At 37.1% G+C, this 22962-nt stretch overlaps 1 protein-coding gene across 2 annotated transcripts in view; it reads left to right on the top strand.

Moving 5' to 3' along the window:
* The window catches only part of Spag16 (sperm associated antigen 16), a 775603-nt gene that overhangs the window by 499589 nt on the left and 253052 nt on the right, over nt 1-22962 (top strand). For both annotated transcript variants that reach the window (XM_042679127.1, XM_042679126.1), the window contains one exon: nt 22423-22488. In XM_042679127.1, coding sequence (XP_042535061.1) covers nt 22423-22488 — 66 coding nt within the window. The remainder of the gene's footprint in view (nt 1-22422; nt 22489-22962) is intronic.

Here is a 22962-nt window from a genome sequence, read left to right as displayed (position 1 = left end):
CAGCCTTGAGCAAAACTGCCAAATGAATTCATGGGATTTTTTGATTCAAGCCTCAATATCAGCACAAACAAACAAACAAGAAAACCACGTTTGAAAAACAGGACACAAGATAATGTGTGGAGGTTCAGAGAAAAAGAAACATCAAATATATGAATGGTAGTTCAGAAGGAAATGCAAGGACACATGTAATGGGATCTACTGTAAACATTATTGTACATATTAGTATTCCCTGTTTAGGAGAGTCCACTATACAGCTGCAGACAGAGATATACAGAGCAAACCCATGCCTACTCCACAGTGTTCCGTATCCATCCCCAGTAGTCACAACACTGTATTCACTCCAGTGTATAATAGAGCCCTTTAAAAATCCATCGTAAGTGAAAAACAAAGAGAAATCTACCAATCACAGGAAGAAAAATGCATTATCCTCTGCCTGTGTTCCAGTAGAGCAAAACAAAACCCACTGCAAAGTAGTACTCACTCTGTTCAAAGAACAATGCTCCAGATGATTCTCAGTTAACAAAATCGAAGGAAGAAGTAAATAACCAGAATAGAACCAAGAAGAAATGGATGGCAGAAGCAGAAATAGCTGTAAATCTAGCCTCAGAACCAGACCCTGGAAACAGATGGTTTTGTGAATGAATCCTCCCACCCTTCAGAAGACACAAAATGGCAATCGTGTTTGATCTATTTCAGATCTGAAAAAAGAAAGATATACAGGTCATTTTGCAATGCTAATATAACAATGATATTTAAACATGGCAGAGAAAATGGAAAGAAAGACTAAATGGAAGGCCAAGTTTACTTTAGAATACAGATTGTGAAAATTAATAGAGATTTTAAACACTGAAATCCAAAATTCTGTCAAAATAATATCCAAATCAAGCATTCTATAGAATAATAATTTCTTCATTAGAAAATATGCAAATGTTTTATATATCTTCCATTCATACCTACTCAAATACTTAACTGAAAAACCTTTAATGGAGCATGGCCAGGGATTATGCTAGTCTTGGCTTTTGCTTTATCTTCTCTGTCAATTCCAATCTTGCAAAAGCAATGAATAAATGTATCTGAGTAGATAAAAAATGGATTAGAGAAGCTTTCAGAGGCAGAAGATATTTGCAGTAGGTACAAATAAAATTTACTAAATGAAGAAATTGAAGTCAATTATTAATCCAGGAGGGAGGAAGTATAAGAAAATACACCTAATCTTGGTATGGCACATTGATTTAAAAGTAGACATTAGAAACATCGTCCTAATAACATGAACACCACGAAATGTGAATGGAAATTATAAATATTGGGTGAGGAGCTCAGGATGCTATGCTGACATCTTTGTTTCATTCTTATAGTCATTTTGTGTCGTATCCACAAGATCCTAAATGCTCGTATTACTTTAAAAGTATTGCTATAAGTTTTAAATTTTTTTAACACAAATTGTTAAAATAAAAATTACTTTTACCAAATAAGGATTTTTGACCTTACCATAATAAAAATAATTTAACGTACTATCTCTGGGTCAATATGCAAGGACGATTGCCTCTTAAAGAAACATTGTGTGGTTCTAAATTGATAAATTTTATCAATATGGCACTTGTGCCTTATGCATTCAAAACTCTAGAGAGCTATACATTTTCATGTAATAGTTTGTCTAGATCAGACAAATCAGAGAATTAGATATAGATAATTGTCTAGATCAAATTTCTTCTAATAATTTGCCTTAAATTTTATTCCAAAGAAATAATAAAGTTCCAAAACAAATATCATTGTTGTTCTTGTGCATTCTGACTTCCTTTTAGATGCTGTTTATTTAAGTGCAAGCTTAGACTCATTTTCTACAACGATCTTAAGTATTATCATCCAGGACCACAGTATAAGTTACTATGTATACATTAATAATCTACAAATTTGTTCTCCCACTTTAACCTATCATCAGGGCTCAATTTCTTACCTATTAACATTTTAGCATCTCCTCTGGCTGGTTCAAAAACATCTTCAGAAATGTAACAAACTGTACTTATCATGTTTTCCTCAAAGTTGGTCATTCTACAGGATTCTTTAAGAAAATCCATGCAGATCTACGATCCCAAATTTAGGGTTATCACTAAACTTCCAATTCATGAGTAGTTCTTGGCCAATGTTGTTGGTAAAATTAAGACCCCTACCACTTCAATATCTACTTCCTGATCAAATTTCTGGTCTCTATATGTCTGTCTGCTCTTCCAAAACTTTCTTCATACTACTTTCAGAGAATTTCTAGTTTTAACAAGAAGTGTGCTCCATTGATTACATTATCTATGCACAGAAATAAGTTGTACAAGTAATAACTCACTGGTTTGTTTATACACTAATACTAAATTTGGTACAACAGGTGATAGAAAGTTTTCTGGAATGGGAGAAAGAAAGGAGGAAGATATGTAAATGGGAGAGGAAGGAAGACTTACTGGTAAAGACAGAGATAGAGGAGAGGAAGAAGATAAGGAGGAGGAAAAAGGAAAATAACAATAATAAGAGGATCAAAGATTTTATCCGAGATTGGAGTATTACAGGGCAATTTTGGAAAAGATCTCAACATATATGTCATTATATAATACATGTCATTCTACATATTCTGTCATATCTAGTGACAGAATATATTTAGCACTGTGTATAACAGCAATATATTTATATTCATATTTATTTATATGTTTATATTTACGTATAACACGTACTTTAATGTGCAATATAACTTGCATAACATATATAGTTCTCAAACTCAGAGATGCTTAACAAGTCTTTTGAAAGCAAGGACTGTCAGATAATAGTCTGTGATCATCAGATCTAGTTCAATTGCCTTAGAGAGAGGCATGTCCTTTATATTTGGTTATTAATATCTCTGAAGCATAGCAAGCAGGATAAAAGATTAGTCTATACACAGAGTCAAGTACAAGACAGAGCCAACCATCCAGCCATCAAAGGAACAACGTGGCAGGGACCCCAGCTTGAACTGTCCCCTCACATGTCCTTTACACACTGTATTTATCTCACCATTCAGATCTCAGCTCAGATAGAATTTTCACAGCAAAGCTTTGCCTGACTTCCAGAACGCGTGTAATATGGTTCCTAATATCCCGACTTTCGTTTTTGTGATTACCATAATGAAAGTTTGTGAAGATTTTTTATTAGAGTTTGTCTCCCCCGTCACTAGTCTTTGGCTGCTTTCAGAGGAAAAGCACAGATTGTTGTGTTCACATGACTTCCATTATTGCCTTGAAGGCATTTTATGAATATGTGCCGAAGGAATGAATAAACAATTTAGAACAGATAGGGTGAACAAACTCACAAGACTGGATTTTGCCTTTTTGCTTCCTGAGTTTGAAATGGATAGCAGATCATCCAGGTCCTGGCTACACTGATTTCATTTGTAACAGAGTGGGAAAAAAGTCAAGCATTCGTTTTTTTAGAAAGCCACACGCCTCCCTCTTACTTTCATGACTTTGATTCTATGGTGCCAACAATGTTAAGTCCTTTCATGTGTCTCTTTGCTAATTGTCAGCAGCAGCAGCAGCAGCAGCAGCAGCACTGATGTTTATTGCATACTGATTATATGTAAAAAATCCTAAGCACCATGCATTATTTCTCTAAAGGGTACGATTTAAAAGTAGTAATACTGTCCTATTTGGCAGATGAAGAAAGTGAAGTACAGAGATTTTATAAAACTTGCCCCAGCAGGGAAGGTTATACATCTGGCTAGAAGCAGGTCCAGCATTCAGGTGAAAGCTTGGTGATCTAGCAACAGCAACTCCCACAATTAAACATTTGCCTTTTCTCAGTCTCCACATTAGTTTGCAGCATTCACTTACATACTATAAATTAACAGTGGTGTATTCAGCTGTGTGTTTAAAAAGCTGCTAGAACCATGACTGGCACATAGTAGATAATATATGCTATTTTGCTGTTTATTTGGTTTACTAAAATACAATCTTACTATATACATTAATCTAGAATTTTTAACTTATTAGCTACATTGTATCAGTCTTTCACTTCATACTTTGTTTTTCTTACTTTTTTACTTTATTCGTACACAACATATACCTACATTTATACAGAAATAGATTGCTGTATGGTTGAGAATTCATGTTTCTTTCATCTTTCTTCTTCTGTCTACTCATACTCCTTACATTATTAAAATCCTGACCAGAGTGTGTTTTATGGCAGATTATGACTAATCAAAGAATACCTCTAAATCATATAGAAGAGAAATGCCCCAAAGCCAGCAAAACCCCTAAATTATTCTTGTTAGAGGCCTTTTGTCAATATTTATGTGTAAAATGCAAATAAGAGCAGACCCTACTACTAAAAGTTCATGTCTATTTCACACATGATGTAAAAACAAACTCAGAGATAAATATGTGGATGATTCATTTATTGCCAGGATAAGGAAGAGTTCATTTTTAATTTTAGTGGATATGATCAGATTGTCTTTATAAATCTGGACAGTTTACATTACTTATCATGTGTAAATAATAGCACCCATTTTCCTCAGACCTGATGAGCAAGTGAATTGGGGATGTCTGCCCTATCTTACATTGCACTACACAGTGAATTTGAATATCTCTTCATAAATTGATTGTCCTTTTGTATTTTCTCTAATGGGAGCCATCAATTCATAACATTTGTCCATATTTCTATGGGACTCTTCCTTTTTATTAATAAAATATATGTGTTTTATCTATTTTCTGAATGGCAATTTTTCAACAAAACAAATTTTCTCCTATTACTTTAGGTAGTATAGTCTCTTTTGCCATTGAAAACATTTTTGCTTAAGCTTTGGGATTTAACTTATTCGCATTGCATATTTGACAGTGCCGAACTTACCCTTCTAAGCATGGCTCTGGGATCTGGGAGCAACAGCCTTCAGTCCCCATTTCTGATTCTCCATAGATCCCGGGCTGACCTCTGCCCATAGTGGGAGCTGAGGAAGAAGGCAGGATTGAGGAGGCAAGCCAGGCTGGGTGTCTTTGTTATCTAATCGTCTATTTTCTGTGGGCTTCCTGGTGCTGCTATTTTTTTTTTTTCTGTCGGTCCTGGGGCTTGAACACTGGGCCTAGGAGCTGTCCCTCAGCTCTTCAGCTCAAGGTGAGTGCTCTACCACCTGAGCCATAGCGCCACTTTGTTTTCTGGTGGTTTCTTGGAGATAAGAGTCTCATGGATTTTCCTGCCCTGGATGGATTTAAACTGCAATCTTCAGATCTCAGTCTCCTGAGTAGCTAGGATGTGAGCCACTGCCGCTCAGCATTCCTGGTGCTTGTTTTGTGACTTGCTTCTTCTTTACAACAGCAGGAATCCTATGGCAGCAAGTGGACCCATTTTCAGGATTTGGGGTTTTACTTATTTGGTTAACTCTAGCACAGAACTCACTGCACCCTCTTAAGAGACACTAACACTCACCAAGCAGACTCATTCTAAGAGATCTGAATTCCATCGCTTGCTCTAAGTCTTTTTTATTTTAATTTTAATATTTTATTTATTATTTTTTGATTTTTTTTTTGTTGGTCGTGGGGCTTGAACTCTGGGCTTGGGCGATGCCCCTGTGCTCTTCAGCTCAAGGCAAGCACTCTACTGCTTGAGCCACAGCGCCACTTCCAGTTTTCTAGTGGTTTTATTGGAGATAAGAGTCTCACGGATGTTCCTGCCCGGGCTAGCTTTGAACCGCGATTCTCAGATCTCAGCCTCCCGGGTAGCTAGGATTACAGGCGTGAGCCATGGGCACCCGACTAGTTTAAATATTTTATTAGGCCTTCTAGTACAAAGGACCCATAATTCAGGCTATTAATCTGTGATTTTATGTCCTTTAAGGATTATCTCTTCTTTTTTAAAATTTAATTGTAAAGATACTGTATGGAGGGGTTACAGTAACATTAGTAAGGTAATGAGTACATTTCCTATCTAGCATTGTTACCCACTTCTTTGATTTTTTTCCCTACCATTCCTTCCCTCCCAACCTCTCCAACTCCTCCCCACCTTCTCCTGAAGTTGTAAAGTTCGTTTTTATCTTTGTAATTGTTGTTTTTAATGAACTATGTTATTTTCTTTTTCTTTAGAGTGTTCTTCCCCTATGGTATAACACCTGCTTTCACTGTATTTGATTCTGGTGCCCTGCATCTTGTATATACATTTTTCTAATTTGGGGATGGGAAGGGAAATAACATAATGCTGAAACAAGGATACAGGTTGACCCACTGTAACAATGACATGTACAAGACCCTATGTTGAAAATGAACTTTAAGTCTTTAAGTTTTCATACTTCCAACTTTTCTTTTTGTTATTCAGTCCTAAAGGTTATAGCTGGTCTGCAGTTACTACTTATATGATTGTAACTTCTTTTAAAGTTGCTGAAGCCTCTTTAGCAACTTTACACTTAGATACAATATTTTCCCCCATAAATCTTTGGGAATAAATAGTTTGTCTTCTAACTCTTGATTCAATCTTGATAAATAAAATAATTATGGGCATTTGTATACTTTTAAGAAGAAATCAGTTGTAGATTCAAATTTGTTGCTATGTAAAGGCTATTATTTTCCATTTTGAATATTTTTAGTTTTTCCATATTTGTAATTAAACTTCCTTTATCATTTAAGTATGTATTTCACTGAATTAAGTAGATTATGAAGGCTATTGGTTTTGAATGTATTAGCGGAAATGCAGGTGTTTATATGTTATATATCTCTATGCATATTAGTTCACATACTAGTTTATGAGTTGCAGGAGGCTGATATTTGTATATATATATATACATATATGTATGTAGGTTTCTTTTGTTTTCTACAGACATAAGGCACAGCAGAGCAATAAGAATATTGCAAGAATGATGTTATTAATGCTCTACTGCAGAATTCACAATTATTCTATATAAGGCTAATTCTGTAGGCATGGGCTCTCTATTAAAATAAATTAACTCTGCCACTATTACAGCAAAGCATCCAGAAAAAAAGGAAAAATAAATGAGTATTCTATAAAATTATTCTCTGATGTTTATCCTCTATTGTATGAGTTTTCTCAGTGTTATCTATATATCATCTGAAAGATTACTGTCAGTGTTTGATGTATAGCTCAGCAGTAAAGCCTGGGTTCAATCTCTAGCACCCCTTCCCCGAAAAACATTGACTTTCAACCAGGAAACTTATGTTGTTGATTTAACCTAGGATTTCAGTACTAGCATTTGTATTTTAGTATTAGTATCCATATTACTTGGTTTTCCATGGACCAGTAGTATTCATTTCACCTTAGAGCTCTTCAAAAAAATCAGTCTTGGGCTCCAGGCACTGGTATTACTGAAACTGGCTCATGCTGGCTGAGAGCTAAATGTGCACAACGCTTTCCAAATCTGAATTCAGTGACACAAAATTGCAAACTTGAAATTAAAATATTCCATAGAGGGAATATTTACACCATGTAATTTGGCAAATGTTACAAATGCTGGTGTTATAAGAAACAGGTTTACCAGCCCATCATTGACTAACTGGCTCAGAATTTGTACTTATAGGTTAACTTGTATGTTCACTTGTATGGACATTAATTTTGTTGAACCACTATGCTAGATCTTATTGTCAAAAACGGTACATTAGAATTTCATGACACATAACAGAAATTGTATTACTGAACCTTAAGTGCAGTACTGATTCAGAAACTCTTTTCAAGTGACCTCTTTTTTTAGATCATCATTTTTATTATGACCAAAACAAACACAGACCAGCTTTTTTAATATGTTATAAAATTCAAAGCATATGACTAATTGACTATTGAAGCACCACTGCAGTATTCTGGTTTATCTATCAATAGAACTCAATACAAAATGAGCAATGGTGAAATGTCCCATCTTCCTTCTTTTCTTTTTCTTTAATTTTAATTTTATTGTACAGAGGGGCTACAGTTACATAGGTAAGGTAGTGAGTATGTTTCCTGTCAAACATTGTTAACCTTTCCCTTGTTTCTCTCCCACTTTCCCTCCCCTCCCCAGACCCCCTCAAATTATAAAGTTCATTTCCAACATGTTGTCTTGTGGGTATTGCTGTTGGATTGGTTCACCCTTTAAACCCATATGATAAGAATCATTTTATATAAAAATATACATTTTAAATACATTTTCTACTTGGTTCTTATGCATCCAAAAGGTTGTGCTCATTACCTGACTTAATGTAACTATAACCCTTCTGTATATTACCTCTGCAATAAAAATAAAAATAAGAAAGATTGGTAAAGAGTACAGTGAAACATTTACCTTTAAGAGTGTTGACTTCCTTCGTAATTTATGACAGAAGATAATTGAAAATCCTAAAAAATTATTCCAAGGTACTGAGACCTAGTCACAGACTGTAACGATTTGTATGGCTCACTTTCAGAATTACTATAGGCTAGTGCCTTTATTCACTCCCCTTTCAGAATAGGAATATTCACATGATTTTCCAGTGTTTGTCTCACCCATACACTCTACCCTCGGTATGTACCAGTGGATGCAAGTCAAGTTCAGGTGCACAGATAGGAAGGAAAGGCACTGTGTTTAAGAAACTACACGACCAGGCTGAGAAGTTGGCTCAGTGGTAGAGTGCTTGCCACGCATGCATGAGGCCCTGGGTTCGATTCCTCAGCACCACATAAGCTGAAAAGAGCTGGAAGGGGTGCTGTGGCTCAAGTGGTAGGGCGCTAGCCTTAAGCTGAGGAGCTGAGGGACAGCGCCCAGGCCCAGAGTTCAGGCCCCACCACCGACCAAAAAAAAGAAAGGAAGAAGAGAAAAAAAGAAAAACTACACACACGGTGTAGTTTCCTATTCACCCTTGGACTCAACTGAGATAAGAATTTTCTGGATTTCAAGCCAATGCTATGATTGGAGGAGATTTGGGGCGGGGTTGTTTGTGGGAGGACAGGCATCTGAGGTTGGAGTGGAGGAGGATTTCAGGATTGCACGACTCTCTGCATTCTCCTGTTGGCCAAGTGATTAATTCATAATTATCAGGGCTGTTGCTTTATGGAGGAGGGAAAAGTATCTTGTAAGTGTCAGCATATTACAGACCGTGTTCAGCACATTCTGAATAGTCACCTGTTTAAAGCTGACACACGTGTGTGTCGCAGACCCTGCAGGGCCGGAATCTCAACATGAAATTCACTCCCTGACAGCTTTGCCTCTGCTGTCTTTCCTTAGCTGCAGTATAAAAAGCACACACATCGTGACTCGCCTTCTCCGTGTTTCCAGACCCTTCAACGAAGGCGTCGCTTTCCTCAAACATGACTATCATGCTCACTCTGGAATGCTCATTACGTTATTTATCTCAGGTTTACAGCAAACTTCCAACCTCAACCTTCTGTTACTCTGGTAGAACGTTTGAAGTTCATGTATTTCAATTAAATGTTTGGTGAGTGAAGGAAACCCGCCGGTATAAAACCGAGAGTATTTTTATTTTTAGTGAAAATACCTACAGAGGGGTGACGATTACATGGGCAAGATAATGAATACATTTCTTATCAAGCATTGTTGCCTCCTCCTTTGTTTCCCCTTCCCATCCCTTCCCGTCTCCTCCCTCCCGCCCCCACCAAAGTTAAGTTCCTTTTTCGACATAACGACTTGTACATCTCATTGTTGCAATGAGTCCACCTGTATCCCTATTTAAACGATTTATTTTTTCTCTTCCTCTCCACAAATTGTACCAACATCAAATACAGTGAAAGCAGGGGTTATACCGTGGGGAAGGACATACAAAGCAACAAAGAAATCATCTTATTAATATGTTAGAGACAATCGCATGAAAGAAAAGATTTTGTTGCTTCTTGTATATATGTTTTATCCAATTTTTATTTATATTCTCTCTCTTTATATACATATGTGCATAGAATAATTGGCCTTAGAAACTCAAAAAGTATTATAGAAAAAGAAAAGGAAAACAATTATTATATTCATAGTTTGAAATGTATGTACTATAATAAAACCATATCTCTTAATATAACACAAATTCATACAAGATAAGAAAATCGAGGTCTGTACTCTAATTGCACAGTTAATATTATTTTTTAAGAAATCTAATTATTTAAGTAGTAGTACAGAAGAGTTGCCATTTAACAAAGCAGTATATGAATACAATGTATCTTGATTAATGTCACCCCTTTTAATATTCTCACCCATTCCTCCATTCCCCATCCCTTCCCCCATTCTTCTTAGTTTTGTAGGACATACATTGAATTCTTGACTGCATATCCTCCCCCTCCCAACTTCTCTCATTGACCTCAACCCGTCCCCTCGAGTACCAGCTTGAACTGACTTTGCCCATTCTGAAAAATTGCACTATTTGGGTTGTCCCTTGAATCTACCACATTTTAGTTAAATCTGTATAGTTTTGCATACCACCCAATGCATTTACACATAAGTTTAAAAGCTAAATCTAGTTCCACAGATATGAGAAAACATGCAATCTTTGTCTCACTGGCCATGAGTTCCTTTATTTAACATAAAATTTTCAGGTCTATCCATCTCTTTACAAATGGCACAATAAACCAGGCACTGGTGGCTCATGCCTGTAATCCTCGCTACTCAAGAGGCTGAAATATGAGGATTGTGGTTCAAAGCCAGCCATGAGACTCTTACCTCCAATACATTAATCAGAAAAAGGCAGAAATGGCACTGTGCTCAAGTTTTAAAGCGCTAGCCTTGAGTGAAAAGAGGCTCAGGAATTGCTCCCAGGCCCAGAGCTCAAGCCCCAGGACTGGCAAAAAAAAAAAAAAAGTGGTGGAATATGCTGGCTGCTGGTACCTCACACCTATAATCCTAACTATTCAGGAGACTGAAATCTGAGGATCATGGTTCAAAGCCAGCCCAGACAAGGAAATAAACAACCAGAAAAATGGAAGTGGTGCTATGGCTCAAGAAGTAGTGTTTGCCTTGAAGTGAGAGCTGAGGGACAGTGCCCAGGCCCAGAGTTCAAGCCCAACAACTGACAATAAAAAGGGGGGGAGAACGAAAATATCATTCTTGTTAACAGATGAGTAAAATTTCTATTGTGTATATGTATATATATATATGTGTATGTATATATGTATGTATGTGTATACATATACAAATATGTAATATGTATGTATATATATATTTATATACATATATAACACATTTCCCAACCCATTTGTCCTTTGAAGGGTATCTGGGCTTTGCAATTACAATTTTGTTGTTAGATTTCATGAGTTTTCATTATATTGAAACATTGTAGATAGTCTCTTAGAAGCTGAGAAAAAAAGGATTTATTTTTTACTGGAAAAAAATCTACTGAAACTAACAATAATCTCAAGCAAGTAATAAAGTCAATATTAATATAAAATAATTTGTGATTTTGATAAACTTGAATTATGTGATGCAGTAGTAAGAAGATTTAGTTAGATAAAAGAATACAATATTAAAAGCTAGTGTTTATTTTCCCTGGTTCCTTTTGTACCCGTTGCCTATCAGGAAACTGTGAGATTGAATCTAAACTTTAATATCTGTTTTTACTAGTGCTTCCCTCCAACCCTCACATATTTTTCTTCTGCATCTTTTTCTTCTTGATGTATCCCACATGAAATTCATGAGGCTGGTAGTTTTACACAGTAAGCTTTGTTTTGTTCATGCAAGGAAATATAGATATTTTGTCAAGAGAAAGACATTTCTACAGAAAACCTTGGTTCATTAGGTGCTGCCACTTTACTCTGTTCTGCTCCATCATTATATTGGACATATTGTGACAAAAGACTCACTTTCATCAAAAGAAATTCCCCAGGGCTTACTTCTCTAATGAAATGGAACTAATTAAATATAGTCTAACATAAGGTGATTGGAACACACACATATATATGAATATAATATTTATGTAGATATGCATATACATGTATATGTACATTATTCATACACACAAATGTGTAATATTCATATATATGCACACATACACACATTTATCCAAATGTAAGTCAGTTATACATACATATACAGAACACACATTTACATAATTTTCATGCTACTAGAAGACTATTTTCTGAGAGCTAGCATCTAAAGGGTATGAAGAACTCTGCATGCTAACTTTCTCTCCTGGAAACAGTTTTTTTTTTTTCAGTAATTCAATGTAGAACAAAGAAATAAAAAAAATTGGTATGTGTTCAAAAAGATCCATGAGAAAAAATTTGGAGAAGCAAGGCAAGCTAACGTTAATAAGTGAGGCTAATTAGGGTTGATTTGCATATTTAACTCATCTGAATTACATGTACATTCAACGAACATTTTAAAAGCTGTAATCAATCTTTCCCAGACATGGTTAGTTATTTACATGAAGTAACAAAAACTGGGAGGACTGTTAATGATGACTGTTTCTAATTTATATACCAATAGAATTATTTCAGTATTAGCAATGGGCTAAGTTTTTCTTTAACAAATCACAAATGTGTGAGTTTGAAGTTCTTTGATTTCACAGACAAAATAATATTTTTACATGTTTCTTAAATCACTCCACTATATTGAAATAGTTAAATTTATCCAATTAGGAAAGCATTTAAAATTTTTCTTTTGACCTTGATGTTTAAACTGGAAAAACAAGGGAATTGTTGGTGTTGAGTAGGGTAATGTTTTTCCACAAGCTGAAATAAATGTTACTTTACTTTCCCTTGGAGAACGGCTTTTTTCTTCCATATTATCTATTGGGTCAAATAATTTGAAATAAAAAGATACAGGACATAAGTATATACAATACACTTTCTTTTGATTTCTGTACATCATATTCATAATATCTTCTTTGAAAGTTCTAAAGTATTTTGTGATTAGAAGTTATTTTCTAACAATATGCAAGGGAGATGACACCTGAGTGTGGTGATGCAGGGTTGCTGGGATATCTAGGAATGGTTATGGGCAGGGGGTGAAATAAGCAACAGAACACAGGGTGTAAATCATTCTTCTAGGCAACTGTCAAATGAGTGTGAAATTCCAATATGAATTGGAATTTCCTAGAGTGCTCTGTGAGGGTTGTTTTATGAAATCAAAATCATGGGAGATTAACCTTTCAGCCTGAAATGCCTTGAGAGGCAATTCAGGTCGTAGGGGGAATAAAAGGATGCTGAGGAAGGATAAATTCACCAAATTCAGTTAATAGCTTCCCTAGGATCACTGTGTATGTGTGTGTGTGTGTGTGTGTGTGTGTGTGTGTGTGTGTGTGTGTGTGTGTGCATACATGCATGCAAAATATTTATAAAATACCACTCCAGAGCCAGTTCATTGCTGCGGCTACAATTATGAAGTGATGACTGTAATGGGCTCAGTCCTCGCCATCAGAGCTCAGCACTGCAGACCACCACCATGTAAACACCTACATGAGTCAAAGGTTACATCTGCAGAATGGAAAGATATCCTAAATCCTATTCTTATTTTTACACATGAAAAAATTGACAGGGTGCTATAAGGATAGAAAACAACAAAGCCTAAATTCAAACCCAGTTTCAGTGTAGACACTGAACTATTAACTATTGTGTTTTGTGCATGTATGGTATTGAACTCTACTTAGATATGTGCTCAAATGTGCCGTCCAATGCACGGTTTATAAAAACATTGAGACTGCTTGAATATGGTGATCACTAATCATTTATGAATGGTGTCCTAATAGAAAGAGATCGTGGCGCAGATACGTGCAGAACAAAGCTAAACGGATCCCATAGCCATTTTCAAGTCAAGAGGAAAGGATTCTTAATGAAACTAATCTTGCTGACCTCTTGAACTTGAACTCTCCTACCGATCTGTGAGAAAGGATATTCCCACTGTGTAAGCCACCCAGAGTATTTTCATTGTGTTAAATACCCCCGTATGTTGTTATGGCAGCCCTAATACGCATAGCATACCCTCGATTGTGTCAAAAGATAAAAACTGTCTATGCTCAATGTCTGAAACTAAAAGGCCAACTGTGTCTTTAGGAGTGGGAGATCATACTGGTCTTTGAGCAAATTCACGTGTTGACCTGAGATCCAGCTTTTCCATGGACAGTTCACCTGGATTGCATTGGCGACAGAGACAGGAGAGGGCTCAGGGCAGTGAGTCTAAAGAGAGCTCAGTTGTGATTGTGGTTTTTACCAACTGGTGAAGAGAGAAGAAGGTAAATAACAGCCTTAGAAACAGGTTTATTGTAGTGAATTTCTCACTGGTTGGCTGACTTTAAAATCAGTCTGTCAGTGTTTAGCTTTTAAATGAATGTTCATTGAAATAAACTGTCATTGATTAATTAGGTAGCTTTCAAATCAGTTCAGATTACTTGCTTAGAAGCAGGGCTATAGAACTGTTACTAATTGAATAGCTGTGTCTGGAGTTCTAGTGCTTGTTGCTAACACTGAGTCGTTTCCTTGGAAAATAGTGACTTAAAAAAAAGTTCTACTTTCCTACTATCCAAAATCAAATGCAGTGACATGAGGTGATAAGCCATAGGGGGAAGAACATACAAAAGAAACAAAAAAATCACATAGTACGTGAAAAACAACAACAAAGAAAAACTTCTTGTGTCCGTATTTTGAGGTTCATTTTGCTTAGCATCCTCTTATATGGTTATATGTACAAAACAAAGAAGGGAGTAACAATTCTCCACAAGAAATGTACTCATGTACCTTAGTCATGTAACTGTAACCCCTCTGTATAGCATCTTCACAATAAAATCAAATTAAAAAAATCTCAGTGGCCAACATACTTAGATTAGAAAAATGAAATTAATATATTACTTCTATAATATTAATATGATAAATTAACATATGAGTGTTAATATCTTCTAGTTATGTTAACATCATGCTGATAATTTTATACAAATTTTTCTAAACTACAAGTAGAAATTTAAGACACTGAAGATATAGATGGAGGGGCTGGGAAGGTGGCTCAGTGGTAGAGCGCTTGCCTTGCATGCATAAGGCCCTGGGTTCGATTCCTCAACACCACATAAGCAAAAAAGAAAAAAGCCAGAAGGGGCGCTGTGGCTCAAGTGGTAGAGCGCTAGCCTTGAGCTGAATTGCTGAGGGACAGCGCCCAGGCCCAGAGTTCAGGCCCCATAACCGGACCCCCCCCCCACAAAAAAAAAAGATATAGATAGAACTGAGAATGATGAGGGAGAATGGCAAAACAGGTGACATTTATCAAGACACATTTTACTCATAATCTGACTCATTGTACAACTACTTACAATAATTTAACAAAAATATTGCTGATTTCCTATGGCAGAGACCGTAAGTCTTGTAGAAAGTACATAACCTAGGATTTACATAAATAAGAGATATTAACACTAAGTGTCTTGTGATTCTGAAGCTTCTACTATCTCATTCTTCACTATCACAGTATATTAACTCTCATAAAGTCTGATGCTTATGTGGACACATGAGACAGAGAGCAAAAGTGTCTGCATGTTTGCAGACTAGTCCATAACTAGTCCACATACAAAAGATGGGAATTAAAGTGGTTCCATTTGAGGTTGATGTGAGATATAGGATGAGGATTTCATTAAGTAGTCTTCTGGAATATTGTTTACACAGCCAGAGTCCTGTATTTATTTTCTCAAAAGAATCTAACTAATAACAATTTAGGATTGTTTTCACTTAAAAGAGAATGAAGATATTTTTCTGGCATAATGAAAACATTCCATATACCAATCTGCATAACAGTTATACCGATGTATATAGCCATATATAAAAACTCATTGAATTCCCTATGAAATATGCATTTTACTATAGGTAAATTATATGTCACTAAGATAAAAATCCACTGAGACATCAAAATGACATTTTCTATTCTTGTACGTGCATGTAGCCCCCGGGGGCTGTTGAAGGGGATTTATATTTTATGTTTAGTTTTTCAAAACAGCATTGTATTTATTGAGTAAGTAATATTATGAGAGGAAATGTATATGCTTTAACTCTTTAAAAATTTTTGGGATAATATTTTTGGATGACTTTATTTTAAGCCTAATTTTTATAGATTTTATGCTTTTTAAAGAATTTTACAAGTTCATTTATTTCTTTATTCATCTATTTTTACTTTTCACCTGGCTCTATTGGCAAAACTTTTCATATTCAGAGGAGACATGCTTAACCTTCATGGATAGGATTCCTGAGGGTCAGGTTATGCTAAGTTGTGTGATAGGAACAACCTCTAAATATCCCATGACTCTCTTGTTAGGATCTGCTTCCTTCATAGATTTTTGGGCAATGTCTCTGTTCATTTTACCCATGCAGGGAACCAGGATGACCTCACAACTACCACTTGAGTGCTGTGTTTTGTTTTGTTTTGTTTTGTTTTGTTTTCAAAGAGAAAAGTGAACCCTGGAGGACCCTATATCTGTAATTAAAGGCTAGAAGAGTGGGGCTTGGAGAAAACAAGAGCAAGGCCTTACATGTCATTTCTACTCTCATCTCTCAGAGCAGAACCAATCATGTGACCTGGTTAAATCAGCAACAGGAGCCTAGGTGTGTATCTACTCAAAGAAGAGGGTCATGAGTAAAAGTTAGGAGATGACCTCACTCATATCACAATAGTGAGTAAGGGCTGAGTTTAGAATTAGAAAAGGAGACTGTACTTTGAACCTACATAACCATGGCTTAACACCTCTTGGTTTTCTAGGTCTAGAATGAGACTTGTTATATACCCATATTAAAGAACTGTTTGGAGGGTTCTTCTAATGATGTTATAAAGCACTTTGCATCAGGTACATCCTAAGTATAAAGCTGCTTCCTCTGGCTGTGTCAGCGTTTTTCTGGGGTTGCTGAAAGTGTTGAGTGGGTCTTGGCAGAATCCACAGGAACCCAGGGTAAGTACTTTCCTGGGTTGGAACCGCCTGGCAGTAATGACACTGAGAGATTTCAAGACATGTCATACTGACTAAGGTGAATGTAAATGCCAGGAAAAAGCTGAAGCTATTTTTCCAACCATGAGTGTACACAATGAAGCTTTTGTTATGTATTTTTTCAGATTTTCATTATGATATTCATTTAACCTTGCTTAAATCCCCAAGGCTATCACAGGCCTTCAGGTTGACACAGTGAACTAGACAAGGTTCTCTTGGTGGGCTTGATTTCGTGTCAGGATGCTAACAATTGAGAAGGGAACATGTTTAGTACGTTTTAGTCAACTAATGAGCAATATGAAGGGGTAAAAACAAGGTGATCTATTTGTTGGGTGTTAACACCTGGGGAAATAGCTGGGCCCTGAAATTTCAGGGATTTGGCACAGTAGCAGTGCATTGCTGATTCCTGTCAGCTCATGCTGTCTCCTTCCAAGGCTCGGATCGGAACATTTCTCCTTGTGGTTCACAAACTCAATTTCTTTCTATTTTGTCTTGCTCCATCATTTTGAGCTCCCTCTTTTTATAGCCTACAAGGAGGGGGAAGTGCAGGATTGTATTTTAAGGATTATGTGAGATACATATTCAGGGCCAGGAGCATGTCTGACTGACTTGGTAATGGCCTGTACATCACTGTGCAGAACTCAATCAATGCATACAGTTGCCATGAGGCCTGGCTCTGTTTAAGAGGAAAAAATGTTACATAAAATGTTTTCTGCTACTGAAATGATAAGTTGGAAGAGAGAAGTCAGAAATATCAGATCTCACATACCATCAAAAAATTGGTGTGAGGGCTGGGAAGGTGGCTCAGTGGTAGAGTGCTTGCCTTGCATGCATGAGGCCCTGGGTTTGATTCCTCGTGGTGCTGTGGGACAGCTCCTAGGCCCAGAGTTCAGGCCCCTCGACAACAGAGTTCAGGCCCCTCAACAGACAACAACAACAAAAAAAAGAAAATTGGTGTGAGAGGTGCCCAGCTGGTGGCTCATGCTGCAATCCTACTTACTCAGAAGGCTGAAATCTAAGGATCATGGTTCAAAACCAGCCTAAGCAGGACGGTTCCTGAGAATCTTATCTCCAATTTAATCATCAAAAAACCATCAATGGAGTTGTGGCTCAAATGAGAGAATGTAAGCATTGGGTGAAAAGCTAAGGGACAGTGCTCAGGCCCTAGTACCAAAACAAACAAACAAAAAAAGATACGGGAGAGACAAACAGAATGGTGAGAAGGATACAAGGATACATATATTGTATATTTACACAAGCGCATCCAAGGTGAAGAAAAGCAAATGTAAAGGGAAGAGCGTGCTAGGACTGTGCTAGGACAGGAGGGCCTAGTGACCGCTTTATGTCTAGCTATCGGTGTTTACTTATGTATCATCCTGATAGGGAACAAGAAGTTTCTGAATCGGAGCTCAAACCATTTAGCAGAATTATTATCTATTCTCCTTGGAGGGAAGCAGGCGTACCCTGCAGGTACAGTGGTTGTGTCTTGGAAAGGCAGCCTCAAACTATGGAATTGTATTCTCCTCCAGGGTTAGAATAGAGAGAGAAGATATTCTAAAAAATAAGAAAAAAACCTTTGCTCTGAGTTCGCTTTGCTTTCAAATGCAAACAGATCTCTAGAAGAAGTGTAGGCCTCTAGGCTTGAACCTGTGAACTGTACATACATGCCTCCAGGGCAAATGTTCCTACCCTCTCTGGAGGTCTCTAAGGGTTGTTTTCAATCATCCTTCAATTCAGATGTCAGTACTCTTTGCTTGGAAGGCCCTGACAATGAAGTAACATGAAAATATTCGAGAGGCACAGCAAGTTGAACAGAGGAGTGTTACCGTAAAAGGTCAGGCAGATAGAAAGCCAAGCACTACAGAGCCTTTGCTTCTCTGAAAAGAGCTTGGAAATGAGTCCGAGTTTATTGGTAATTTTTTTCATGACACATGGCATGATCTGATTCTGGCTGTATTGATTCTCTCACAGCTGTAAGGTGAATGGAACAGATAGACAGTCAGGGGGCTCCTGCCATTATCTGGTGGCTAGGTGGATGTCCTACCCCAGAGAGGTGGGACGGGACTGGAAAGGGCAGAGAAGAAGGTAGAAGGAGGTATTTTTTTAAATTGCTTTCTTTGATTTTGCTACTGTTTGAGCAACTGATAATGTCATGTGTATACATTATAAGGGAAACAATTGGTGGTATGTAAACTAACAGCTCTACCTTTAACTCTTCCCTTGAACTGAAAAACCTAGATTTGTTAAGGTCTTTGTTTGTGAGAGGCTGTACACCAACATTTCACATGCATTGCCAACTCAGGTGATTCTCCTAACAAAGCTAAAGGTTAAATGCATTACATCATTGTATACAGTACACAATGAAGCAATTGTTTTAAGGTGACACAGATAGGAGGCACAGATTCCACAGCTAGTGATAGAAACCATGGCCTTTACCACTCAGAGAAGCAAATACAGAAGCAGTACACGAGCTTAAGAAGAAACCCTCTTTCCTCTTTAACATTTTTTTCACTCCTTTGAAGGAAAACAGTTTTGACAAGGATTCATCAGAGAAGATATTCCAAATTTTAATGTCTCGGTTTGGATATTGCTTTTGATTAAGGCTGTTTGCAGGCTGAAATATTAGTAGCTCACATAGTCCCTCTACCTCAAAAAGCGTAGATTCACTTTTATCTGGGGAACAAAGCTGGATAGAAAAGCTTTTTTAACTTTTCTTAATTCATAAAACATTTATCTTCGAGTCAGGTTTTGTTACAGCAGCATGAATGTGGTCCGTCAGCATTTCCATTATAACCCCATATTTCCAGGGCTTTTCAACAGTGCCTTAGAGACTCTCCTTTGAATTAAAACTTGGCACTCAGGATTTGACTCAGAAAACTACATTTTCCTTACCAATTAATCAAATATTTTAGACATTCTCAAGTTAGAAGAGCAAACGCAAAGAAATATCTTAAGGCACATTTGTCTATTAAAAACTGTGTAAAAATATGCACACTTGCTACATACATATAATATATGATCACTGTCTATTTAATTCCCAAAGAAAATTAACCATGAAAGTCCCTAAGATAAAAAAAAAATAATTATTATAACATCTATACTTTGTCTGTTGGGCTTTGTAAGTCATTCATTTCTACTTTGGGAATTTGAATAGTTTGAAGTTCTCAGCATAAATTGGTTTAATATTATAACAGTGTTAAGACACTGAGCCAGACTTACAAAAGGGAGGGAGCATGAATTCTGAGAGTATATTAAGGTGTTGCTGCATAAATTTTGGTGACATTTGAATGTGTTTGGGGAAACTCTTGCCTTCTATGAACAGGGATTAGTAGTATGCAATAATTCTGTAATAGACACTTGAAATTTAATTTGCTGTAATAAAATGGCAATGGTGGGGACTATAACAAAGCATAGTAATACACCTTTCCAACTTTGCTTTATTTTAGAAAAATGCCATGAGTGACCCATAACAGTGAGGGAACAACATGATAAACTCCCTTTACTATCTCATTTTGGAGACACTTCTCTTACTTTGTTTTATGTTTTGTTGTACTTGGTGTTTTAACTCAGGGCCTCGTGCTTCCTCAGCTACCACTCTACCGTTTGATCCATGCCTTCAGCCTTACCTCTTTCTGGTTATCCTGGCAAGGGCTTTTCTACCTGGGCCAATCTTGAATCATGATACGGGGTTTCAGTCTCCTGAGTAGTTAGAATTGCCAGCATAAGCCGCTGGTGGATGGCCAAACATTTAGGGCTACAAGTAGAGGAAGACTTTTGAGGAAATATCCCCAGCAGTGGACTTCTCTCCAGCTATAGTGGCTTCTTATAAGTCTGATTTTGCCAGCCCTCTATTTAAAATCCTTGTTCAGTGAGGCCAAACGGATCACTCTGGTTATGATTTGCTTAAGGCCTACAGTGGTGAGGAAATTTGTCCCTCTACCCTCTGAAGGTTCACTGACATAAACTGACTATAGAAAGATAAACAGAGGGGGGAAAGGTGTACAGAATTATTAATGGGCCAAAGCACAGGATCTGAGCCATTCAGTTATGAAGCTCAATGAAGGAATATGTGGGTGTGGCTTCAATACCCTCTTCATAGAGGACAGGGGAAGCAGGAATTGGAGGCAATTTCAGAGTAGTAAATTATTTTGAAGATTTGATTGGTCCCAAATGTTGAGAATGGCTCTCATTGGAAGCTCTGAACCAACAACAGCATGGGACAGAGTGGGTGTGATGGCATCCTAGACTTCCAGCCATAGGAGCTTAACAAATTGTTTAAATAGGGATATAGGTGGACCATTCCAACAGTGAAATGTACAAAACGTTATGTTGAAAAACGAACTTTACAACTTTGGGAGGGGGATGTGGGGAGCAGGGATGCTCAGGAGAAACTAAGGAGGAGGAAACAATGCTTGATAAGAAATGTACTCATTACCTCGCTCATGTAATTGTGACCCCTCTGTATGGTATTTTCACAATAAAAAAACTTATTAATAAAAAAAAGATTTCAGGAGGGAAATCAAAGAAACTACCTTATTGTTGGAAGAGCTTCCTTTGGTCAGATAAAAGAACTCCCAGAAGAGCCCTTCTCTGCACTTGAGTAGGATGGAGGGAAGAAGAGAGATTATCTCAGTTCTGAGACTATTTCTCCATGCTCAGCTTGTCAAAGCATCACCTGTTAGGGTGCCATTTTCAGAATCCCAAATTAATATCTGTAACCCAAATAGACAACTCCTTCATTACACTTATCTCCTCACACATTTTTATCTTTTTAACAAAACATGTATCTCCCCCTACATAAGGCCTGTAAGGCGATGTTCTTTATTTTCATTGTCCACATTTAAGCTCATAGAACTGTGTGTAACATATTGTTGAATAAAATCTGAACCTCAAAGGCCATAACATGTATCTCCAAATAACTGTCCAGGCATATTTTCCTTGGGTCTTCTAATTGCATAGGTTGACAGTACCAAACTGTGAGACTCCACATGGAGTTTCCCGCTGTCATGTGTCCATTGAAACTGATGTTCGAGAGTATTTGGACGTAACTTTGACTTCAGCTATTGAATGTGAAAGATGTCAATATGTAAAATATGGTTTTTGCCAAACAAATGCCTATTCTGTATTTTAAATTACCACTATCTGTGTTCTGCAATGTATTGTACAAGTAGTAATATGAATGCCAAACTTTGAAAACCACGGCCTTTAATTGTGGTCCTATAATCTCAAAAGAAAATTAAAAAGTTAAAAGAAATCATCAACTCTTCTGGCCCCTAACCTCACTCCCATAGTGGAAGGAGGGCTGTGCTGAAAACAAGGTAGTAGGCAGGTTGCATCTTTGCTCGTGGTACAAATGCTGAAAACAGCAAAATTGCCCTGCAGACCCTAATGCAGGCATCTCAGCAGCCCATCCCTATGTGATGCTGAATGGCAGTTGATGGCACAGGCTCAGATTTTCTAATCTTGATCATACGTTAATTTTATTGATTTGATTTTAATACATTAAAAATAAGACTTTAGTAAAATAATTGCTAACTATGATACATGGAACGTATTTAATTTTGCATCTGGTTTGTCTTCCTAGGGTAAATGCGAGCATTCGTTGTACGGCCACATGCATTCAATCAACGACGCCACCTTCACTCCCAGGGTGAGTTCCTTTCTCCCCCAAAGTTCTCATAACTTGACATAGATGAAAAGTCCTTCATATGAAACAGGCTTCCAAAGGTAAATATTAACCTAATCAGCTGAAAAGGGGGATCTATTTAGGAGTTAATTATAAACAATGAGAAAAATGCATAGAAAGTAAAGGGCTGCAGAATTTGAAAACACACACACACACACACACACACACACACACACACTCTCTCTCTCTCTCTCTCTCTCTCTCTCCAGGCAGGAGTGTTGAGGAATTCTACTGTACTGAAATCCACTTGCACATTGTTTTGTTGTTTTGTTTAAGGATATTTGGTACACATTTCCAGCTTTGTCCAGCTCTACCTTCCAAAGTGTAAATGAGATAGGGACTTTTTAAATGACTTAGGTTTGGTAAGAAGGCATTTTCCCACTGAGCAGTATCCCCAGCCCTTTGCCTTTCTAGGGAGGGTTTACTATATACTTGGGG

The sequence above is a fragment of the Dipodomys spectabilis genome, unplaced genomic scaffold (assembly GCF_019054845.1).
Source record: "Dipodomys spectabilis isolate Male_0828 unplaced genomic scaffold, ASM1905484v1 ptg000051l, whole genome shotgun sequence".
In the NCBI taxonomy this organism is placed as follows: domain Eukaryota; kingdom Metazoa; phylum Chordata; class Mammalia; order Rodentia; family Heteromyidae; genus Dipodomys; species Dipodomys spectabilis.
Note: the sequence above shows the minus strand (reverse complement) of the source record. Positions and strands in the feature narration are given on the sequence as shown.